This window comes from Poecilia reticulata, linkage group LG2 (genome assembly GCF_000633615.1).
Source record: "Poecilia reticulata strain Guanapo linkage group LG2, Guppy_female_1.0+MT, whole genome shotgun sequence".
Lineage (NCBI taxonomy): Eukaryota > Metazoa > Chordata > Actinopteri > Cyprinodontiformes > Poeciliidae > Poecilia > Poecilia reticulata.
Genome location: NC_024332.1, coordinates 30616587 through 30626746, shown reverse-complemented (window position 1 = coordinate 30626746; position 10160 = coordinate 30616587). Strand labels below are relative to the sequence as shown.

The 10160-nt window shown below is 36.6% G+C and overlaps 1 protein-coding gene across 1 annotated transcript in view; it reads right to left on the bottom strand.

Annotated features, from left to right (window-relative positions):
• map3k20a (mitogen-activated protein kinase kinase kinase 20a) overlaps positions 1–10160 on the bottom strand; it is a 28264-nt gene that overhangs the window by 11037 nt on the left and 7067 nt on the right. Inside the window, exons 4-8 of the mRNA XM_008399166.2 lie at positions 6371–6472; positions 4785–4850; positions 4655–4683; positions 3958–4095; positions 1330–1416 (exon numbers count right to left, since the gene is read on the bottom strand). Coding sequence (XP_008397388.1) covers positions 1330–1416; positions 3958–4095; positions 4655–4683; positions 4785–4850; positions 6371–6472 — 422 coding nt within the window. The remainder of the gene's footprint in view (positions 1–1329; positions 1417–3957; positions 4096–4654; positions 4684–4784; positions 4851–6370; positions 6473–10160) is intronic.

Here is a 10160-nt window from a genome sequence, read left to right as displayed (position 1 = left end):
CCCTCTGAAAAATTAACCCATTTAAATAAAGAAATCCGTCCATGGGTGATACCACGATAGAGAGCGTTCATTTTATAGCGTTAACACCGGTGCTGTAAGTGGTCCGACGTGAAACGGGTGTGATGGAACAACGGTACCACAGCACTTTAAAATTTCAATAATCAGAATGCCGTAATTGTTTCCGTTGTTTTAAAAGTTTTATGTCGGTCTGCCTTTTCACCAAAGATATGTTTCCCGACCGCCCTGCATCTTAGGGAGTTAAAAAAAAAAAAAAAAAAGCAGCGCACATTGCGCAAAATTCTGAAACGTGAGAAGCGCGCAAAACGACAAACTAGATGTGAATTATGGCATAAAAACAGAGAATCCGACGCTGAACCGTGAAAAAATAAACACATGATGTGAAAAACATGACGATTAAGAGGCGCAGCAGGTGATGAATGAATATTACTGATGATCAATAAACAATAAAATAAATCTAGCAACAGGAAAGAAACTAAAGTGAACATAGCAATAAACCGAGAGAGGATAATAGCTACTGATCAAATGAAACTAAATGGAAATGAATGAAAAACAAAATGCAAGAATAAACTAAGAAACTAAAGTAAATACGGAGGAATAAACTGGTATGGCAAGACCTTTCGAGCAATAATTAATACAGAGGACTTTATGGCAAAAATAAACAGACACTATTTCCAGATAAAAGGTAAAATAATATTGTTGAAGTACCATGGGCAGGGGCGCAACTACACATTATTCAGGTAGATGCGAAAACATAAATCGGCACAACCCCACAAAGGAGCGTAGAAACATACGCTCGCCCCCCAACCCCCCTCCTCCAGACGCCGATACGTTTAGTGCAAAACTCGCTACATTTACCCCGTTATGTGCGCGAGGTGAAGGAGCGTAAGGCGCGCTGAAGTGTACAGGAAAACATAATCGGTGCGCCGATTCAAAACATATACAATAATGATAGTAACATTAATAATAAAATAATAGTCAGTGCAAAGTAGCCTACAAATTTTTTGGTGGGGGGCGGTGAGGGACCTGGATAAGGGCTAGGGGGGCGCTGGCCCGAAAAAGGTTGAGAAACACTGATCTAGATCATCACACTAACTCCACCACAAGCGGTTTGGCATTGACTGAGAAGTATTGGCAAATAAACAGTTTTACTAGTAGTAAAACTATCATTACATAAAACCATTGTTACAACAAAGAACAAAATCAACACTTTTACACTAGACGTTTATGTATTAATTCATGATAATAAAAAAAAAAAATCAATCACAGGGTAAGAAATGAATGTCTGTATAAAAGCACATAATAAAATACCTCATTTTTCTCCACCACCAGCCAGGCTACTTGCAGGCCTTCAAGGCCTTTAAAGGGTATTTCACGGGTTAGCATTTCCCAAAGCACCTGCCAACGAAAGTTAGGGAAAAGAGTCAGGAAAGAAAGTAATACACACATATGTACAGTCGTTACATCTATACGTGCAAATAAATGTATTTATGCTAACAGCGCATTGTGTTCCGCTCAGAATTTCTAAAGGTAAAGGTTTAAACAGTCTTTGTCCAGAATGTGGGGGATCTGGCGAGATGTCATATGTCCCTTTCCTGACCCTAATCATGTACAAGGATTCAGGGAGGTTTAGGCCTGGTGATCCCCTCTGCACACCTACCAGTGTACCAGCCGGTCCAGATTCTGTCTGTATGCAGCCTAATTACTGTCCCAGATCAGCCCCGTGGCGATAGCAGCATCTGCAAACCTGAGATGTTTCAAGTCCGCTGAGGTGAAGTCCAGTGTGTAATCCTGTAATTTCAAATGTTGCCTCACTCACATCACTACAGAAGCTTTTGAACAGCAGTAATATTGGTCTTTTTTCCTGAGGCAATAAAACGCTGTATTTACCTTTCTGATGATAACAAGACTATATAACATGCCTGTTCATTTTGGAGTTAATGGTTATTAGTTTATTTATAACCCTATGTAATTTTAGATATTTAAAGATAATGTCACTTTGTACTTAAAATGTTATTAAAACTTTGTGATTAAAAGGGATTTTACAGCCAACCAAGAGTTGGCAGTAATAGTTGCTATGTTTAGGGTGATTTCTTTTTACCACATAGGATCAGGAAGGTTTGGATCATTTTTCTCCATTAATAAATAAAATAATAATTTAAAAAATCTATTTTGTACTTACTCATATTGTCTATGTTTGATATTTACATTTGGTAACACTTTATTTGAAGGGGGGTGAATAAGACTGTCATGACACTGTCATAAACATGACATAACATGTCATGAACATGAATAAGCCTTCATGAATATTTATGACTGTTGTTATAAAGCGTCATTCGGTAAATTATGACACTTTTAATACAAAGTTGACATTATTCAAAATGTCTTTGTTATGACAACTTGACATTAACCAAGAAATCATTRCTGTTTAAACTTTACCTTTAATAACATAAAGTTACCTAATTTTTAAAGTGCAATCAGTAATACTTTTATAACAAATTTATATCAGTTTCACGTTCTCTGATAGAAGGTTTAAAAGTGTAACTGAGAAAAGACTCATTTTATGTCTTTTTATGTCCAAACACCTTGAGGATCTTTTTAGACCAATGGAAAAAAACACCAAATTTCTAAGAAGTTGTTCTTCTGCAAAGGTCACAACTCCTGTTTTTGACCACCCACGAAGAAAACAAAATGTATAAAAAGTGCCTGTCAGCCAAGAGAGAGACTAAAGTGCCTTTTTTGGTGCAAATGTATTTACCGTATTAAAATTTTCCACAAGTTTGATTCATCTTTGCTGGAAGAAAAAGCCTGTCACTCAAGTCTTCACTTTAGAAACAAAGTAGAGTCCAGATTCTTCAGCTTGCTCTTTTATCTTCACAGTTCTCATCAATCACTCTTATGACCTTTCACTTTGCATCAGATTGCCACTTCATTGTATCGGCTTATTTGTAGGACAAATCAATCACTCAAACGAAGAAAACTACAAGTATTTTCAGGAATTCTGTTAATCTCTGAATTAAAAACTCAGATTTAGGAACGACGTCACATTTGATCAAACTGCGATGGAAAACTAGTGAGATTTGTTCATTGATGTGATCACTCTGCATCCAGAACCAAGCAGAAAACTGCAAAAACACTGCGTCCCTTTAAATCTAGACTAAAAATCCAACTCGTTAGAGTTGCTTTTGAAAGAAACATAAATTAAACACTACAAACATTTTGATGTATAATGATGGTACTTGGCATGATGTAATATTCACTTTTATGTTTGTGTTTTTTTTAATATGTAAAGCACTTTGAACTTCCTTGTTGCTGAAATATGCTACAAATAAACTTGATTGATTAGTGATCAGGCAAATACGGAAGAGGATTAGGGCCACCAAAAAAAGAAAAAAAGAATTCTCAGAATTCTGAGATTAAAGTCAGAATTCTGACTTTAAAGTCAGAAATTCAGAATTCTGACTTTGAAGTCAGAATTTTGAAATTGAAGTCAGAATTCTTTTTTTTTTTTTTTTTCGGTGGCCCTAATCCTCTTCCGTAGGCAAAGATGTTCAGAAATCCAAATAAATGCTTTAGCATAACATTTATCACCACATTTACTGAACATGGCAGACATATTAACATTATAACTACTCTGTTTATTCTTTTCACTGTTCACTTTTAAAAGGACCCTTTCAAGAAACAAAACAAAAAGCAAATTTGCAGGTTTTATTAGTCAGTTGCGTTACTATTGTGAATATTAGGGACTCAGCATCAGTAGTTTTCTGACGTGAGAACGTGATTATTTCAAGGTTTAACAGGCGTTAATCTTGTGTGCAAGATTTGTACAAAATCAACAGGCATTAATCTTCATCTTAAAGTGGTATAAACAAATATGCATATTTGAACCTGAAAAGTGAAAACATATCAACTTTACACCAGTGTGTTTCATTAACTCACCACACCATATGAGAAGGTGTCGCATGTCTCTGACACAGGAAGGCTCTGGATAACCTCCGGAGCCATCCAGGGAAACGTTCCCACTAAGGACATGTGCGTCGTGTGGGATAAGAACTTAGATGCCCCAAAATCACATATCTGAGTTAACAAAAACAAAACAATTAGGCATGTTTAGTGATATTTAACATATAATAATTGCATCGTATTATAAAATATGATGAACTTCCAATTTTTCCACACGATTTAGGTCACAATAAAAAAATTAAACAAATAGGAACGATCTTGAATTATTAAAGCAAATGTAAACAACAGTAGATAAACAGCTTATGCTTCAGACACTCATCAGTGAGTCATAACCTTGATTCTTCCAGCTACCAGATAACTAATCATAGAAAAGTCTAAACTCAATCTTGAAAACCCTGAACTGAAATGATAGTAGTAACTTTGGTTTTATATAATTAAATGTGATCCAATCTGCCCAGTAAGTTATACAGGCCGCACTTCCAGCGACTCGTTATAAATGTAAAGTTAGTCACTGCCCTCTTGTGTTCAGGCTGCAAATAAATACAAATACTTGTATTTTCCTTCTCTAAAACTTAGATAAAACATGACTCAAATTTTGTAAAATATCACAATTTGATGTTTGTATTATTATCATTAAAACAAAAAAAGAAGCAAAAGGAATGTAACAACTTACCTTGAGAACTTTGTCTGCGCTCAAAACAACTGAAAAAAAGCAAACACATTAAAAAAAACGTCTCTAAGTCATAAGAGATGTAAATGCTGTGAACTTGGTTTAATTCATGTGCAGATATGAAATCCGTTACCATTCCTGGATTTCAGGTCCCTGTGGATCACCTTAATCGGGGCCTCTGAATGTAAATAATGCATTCCTACAACAGAGGAGAGGAGTGAGACATCAGCGGAAACTCGCTTTGCATGAATTGCTTCTTGTCCCTAAACAAGCTGCAGATACCAGCAGGAGCCGCGAAATGCCCAAAAGTGAAAATGTTTAAAATCAAAATGCTTTCTAGCATTCAGTTTTTCCTGTTTAGTTTTACAACTAAACAACTCAGTTAATGACCAAAGCCAGCAGCAACAAATCAAACATCACATCTGATTGTATCGCTTTAAGATGAATTTAAAGAATCAGTTACACTTCTTCTTTTTCTTCTTCATTCATAAAATCATAAAAGTCATGTTTTGTCACTTGATAAGATTTATACGTAATGCTTACGTTAGACTGAAGTAAATAGAATAATTTATGACTTTTTATGAGTGTGTGTGGGTTTTAGTGGGTTAATCTGTTATTTAAACCATGTGGGTGGATTTGGATGAGTCATTTGCTTCAGGTTGCATTACTAATATCAGACCGAGAGATGTCATTTAAAACAAACCGGTGAGTCTGACTGGTTTATTTGTTACTTTTCATGAGTCAGCACAATACATGATTGCCCAGTAAGAAGGTTTCTAATCCATTTCGAAACGGATTAGACTCAAAATGATTAGACTCAAAATGGATTAGACGTGTCCAGACTCAGATTTCTGAACAGTTTTTAAAACATCCCGGACAACTGAGTGCAACACATTTACCCTGAAAATGCACACTCGGTAGTCAGATAGTCAGATTATCAGACAATAAATAGTCGGATAATAATAATAAATAAAATAATAATAAATAACAGCTGGTCTGTTCATCCCAGAAATTATGGAATAGCAAAAGGCAGAAGTTGGCGTCTGATTTGATGGCGTGATGTTTGGGGTCAATTCACAGTTTTTTGGTATCAGCTGCTTTTTAAATCCTGTCATGTTTTAACTTTGAATTAAATCTGGACAAATTTCTACAATCATTTTTTATATCTTTGTACTCATAGTCAGAGATAAATAACAGTCTCAAGTCTTTTTGCAGTTTCTCACAGGTTTTATTCCATAATGTTCCTATATTTAGCTCCAACCATCTTTCCATCAACTGTGACCACCAGATTCCCTGACTGTGCAGAAAAAAAGCAACCCCACAACATGATGCCGCCACCACTGTGGGGTGGTTTCAGGGTGATGTACGGTATCAGTTTACCATATAGGGCAGAATGTTTAGTTTTGGTTTCATATGAACAGAGCAATATTGTTTCATAACTTTGCCCTACTTTCAACGTCTCCACAACTTTTTTCCTCACTGATCTGCACACCACACATTTCCATTTTTATTTGTAAAACATTTCAAAACTGTCAAATAATATGTGTAGTTGTAATGAGACAAAATGTTGGCAAACTCTGGACGAACGAATACTTTTAAAGGCACTAAACTTGCTGTCTTGTCACCTCCAGATGATTCTTCTGTTCTTCAGTGTGTTGAGAGAAAGGATATCTCCTTGTTCTTCTGTATTATAGTGAAAAATAAATAACTCATGCTTACCTTTAGCAATCTCTGCAGCCCAGCTCATGATCTGCCCCATGTCCATCTCCTCGCTCTCATCGCTCGACAGGTAATCATAGAGGGAGCCACCGCTTGCATACTCTGAGGAAACATTAGGAAATGTGCCTTTGACAAGAGGAAAACACCAAGAACTCAAGTTTTCTGAGAATTGCTTAAAAACTGACCCCACATGAGTGCCAGTTGACCGCAGCATCTAGCTCAACCATTGAACTTCCTGTTGCCCTTTGTCTCCTCTGGAGGTATCTGTCACTTTCTAACAATCCCGCAACACAAAGGAATAACCTCTCTGGCCTGTTTTCAAAGGTTTCACTTGCATACTTCTAATGAGCCATTAGCAGGATATAAAACTTGACAATCACACTGCGCTCTGCAAAATCTGCTTTGCAGAAGAAAAAAAAGAAAAGAAAAAGCCCAAGACGCTGGAAGAAAGGCTTTGATGAAGCTTCTGTATATCAAAGATATGTAGAGCAAGAGAACGTTTCATTTGTAGACGGGGGCTATTTAGGTGCTTAAATAAAGATAAACAAGCAGCAGCTAGAACAGCAGGAAGGCTCTATTTGTGCATAATAACCAACGATATCCTAACGCGGTACTGTAAACATGCAGAGGCACCAAGACAGGAGCCTAATTAACAATCATAAAACACACAAAAAAAGACTCATTATTACAGCGCCGGACTTCGCGGGGCTTCTTTCTACTTTCACAACAGAAGAAGAAGAAGAAGTGTGTCTCTAGATGCAAATACTTGTTTCTTACAAAATTACTTCCTTCTTTCGATTAAAGCTTCTGCACTTTGCACCTGAACAAGTTTGTCCACATTGCACAAATAAAAGCAACAGCTCGGTTGTAAAGCATTTGAGCTCAGAGAGATGAAAAAGGCTAAGTTAACGTACATTTAGTCAAGCGGACAAACCCACCTTTACCCTCAAACAACAACTCAGTGAAACTCGTCAAGTTTATATTGCTGCTAAGTGACAGCAGATATGGATAAACTCCTGCAGGTCCCTGAGAGACTTCATAGAAAGAGGAAACTGGTTGTGTCAACATTCAGGAGCAATTTCCAGCAAGGTCGGTGAATGAGGACACGGCAAAGCAAACAAGCTTTTTTTTTTTTGTTGATTGTGTTAATTAGATTCTGCCGTCATAAACTCATACAGCTTGTCTCGTCGCCGCTGGAGGAGAGCTCAGGACTTTCTCTAACTCTTCCGGGGGTTTTCTTTTACTGCAACCGGAAAAACACGGTATTTCGTAAAAGTAAGAATCTGTGAAAAGTCATGTTAAGCATGGATGGTATGCAGCTCTTCTGGGAATAATAAATATTTTTTCTTCTGCTGCTGTTCCAAGAAAAAGGACATTATTTGAAGACAAACATGTTTTGCTTTTACTGGAATACCGTCGTTAACATTACATGAATCATAATTTTAATTTAAAACACTAAAATATATCCAAAGATTTACGAGTGTGTACATTTTGCTGCAATGGTTTGAGAAAGATTTATTCTTGTCATTTTTTATGGCAGTTCTGTGAAAAAAATGTAGGATATTTTGCTTCCAGTTTCATTTTTTATTCTACGCCGCTTAAATGTATCCATCTTTTTATTGCATTTTACACAAGTTCACATGCACACCCCATTAAAAAAAACAGTAAAAAATGACACAATTATAAATTATTTCAAAAATATTTTCAGTGTATAATGAGCCATATATGTTGAACAATTCAAGTGATAAAAAAGTAATTTGCTAATAAGAAAATTCTTAAATTAATCAGATTTTTAGCTCCTTTTGGTTTTATTTCAGTATTCAATCTTTTGATGGAGTCGATCAGCATCACACATCTTGATGTAGGAATATTTAATTGCTCCACCTCCCACTGATTTTCATGAGATTTAGTTCTGGGCTTTGACTAGACCATTGCAGAGCTGAAAAACTATTCATTTTATGATGTTTGTTTTTTGTTGAGTATAATGTTTACTTAGACTTACTGTAACATTTAAAAAAAAAGAGAGAAAAAAATCTATTTTCAGTCACGTCTTTTATCAGACAATTGATTTTACATCATCTGAAAAAAAATCAACCTCACAGCATAATGCTGCCACTGCTCTGTTTCACTGTAGGTCCAGTGATCGATGGATTAAATGCAATGTTGTTTCCTTTAGATGAACCACCGGCGTCCAGAGACAAAACTTCATCTGATCATAACATTGTTCCACAAGATTCTGGGAGATTTGTGCAGAGATGTTTAATTTGGAATAAAATGATTCTGTCTTTCAACCATATTCCTTTGTAATGGTGTGTGGAGAATGTAGGAGATTGCCATCACATGTAAACCACAAACACTCAGGAATTTCTGCAGCTGCTTCAGTGTAGATGTTGACCTCATGGCAGATTCGCTGACCAGTGTCTGCTGCGACATTTTAGTCATGGTAGAGAGCGGTCCAAGTTTTATAAAGTGCTGTATCATATTTTCTCCAATTATCAATAACAGTCTTTACTGTGCCATCTTCTTCTCCCTTCTCCTGACTGACATCTTAGTACAGTCAGATGGTTTTGATCTTTTGGAGTCTTTCTGCAAACTGTAGCTTTGATTAAAAGCAGGACCCAACAGGACAAAAGGATTGAAATAACCCTTCAAGGTACTTTTAGGTGACATTAGATATGTAGACATTTGCAACATGTTTTTTAATATGTTCCTTGAAGTTGATGCTTTGTTTAGCAGTGACATTTTGTGGCTTTTTCTTCTTGTGAAGTGTCTCAGTGACTGCTGAGACTGCTGAGAAGCAGTCACTGAGACCGTGTCTCAGTGACTGCATAACATAGCCTTTATGCATAGCCTGCATAAAGGCTATGTTACTATTTAAAAGTATCTATTTTTGTGAAACGGCTGAATTTCAAATTTGAATTATGAGAACAATAACTTTATGGTTACACTGCCAAATAATTTATTGGTGTAAACTCAAAGGCTTGATGAAAGGCAGTGAAAATCTTTGCTCAGGATGTGGGTGCGACTCTTAAAGCTTTCATTCACAGCATATTTCCTCAACAAAAGCCGATCTTTGTTCAAATATGGACAGGACATTAAAAATGTGGGAGGGGGCTCTGCTACAAAGAATGCAATCCTTTCTAAACTTCACAGATTTTTGCACGCTGAGTCACCAAACACAAGCAGTTTGTTTTAGGTTATTTTCGTTGTACGTTGAGCAACCAGGTCCAGGCAGCAACTTTTTCTTAATGGCTCATTTTCATATTTTCTGTGGCCACTGGCTGCTGTCCGAACCAATCAGAAAATCAAGCCGCACACGCCTACACACGTTCACATCTGCTGCTCAGGCGTGAGGACACGCCGTTCTCCAATCCCAAAAGATCCCTTAGGATCAAACCACATGATCTACATCAGACGCAGCAGGTCACCAGCAAGCCAACTGAAGTTTCAGTAAAATTACAAATGAATAATTCATTAAAGCATATCAATTCTAATAATAAAAGGTTAAGGGAGAAGAACAGTTGTGTATCTTTTTTTTTAACTCTTTGGATTGCTTCTGTTCACTAGTTAACTCATTTTTACCTCAGTTCTTTAATTCTAATTATAGGATGTTTTTCTTGGCCTGTTTTTGTAGTTGTTGTTATTTCCTGATAGAAGCCTCTCATTGTGGTTTAGCCTTCGCCGTCTGACTGGAATTTCTTTCCGTAACACTTCGCCAGAGCTGCAGAGGAGCCTTATCAGATTTCACAGAAATAAAATGAATTCAGGTCAGCAACGTTTAGCTCAAACT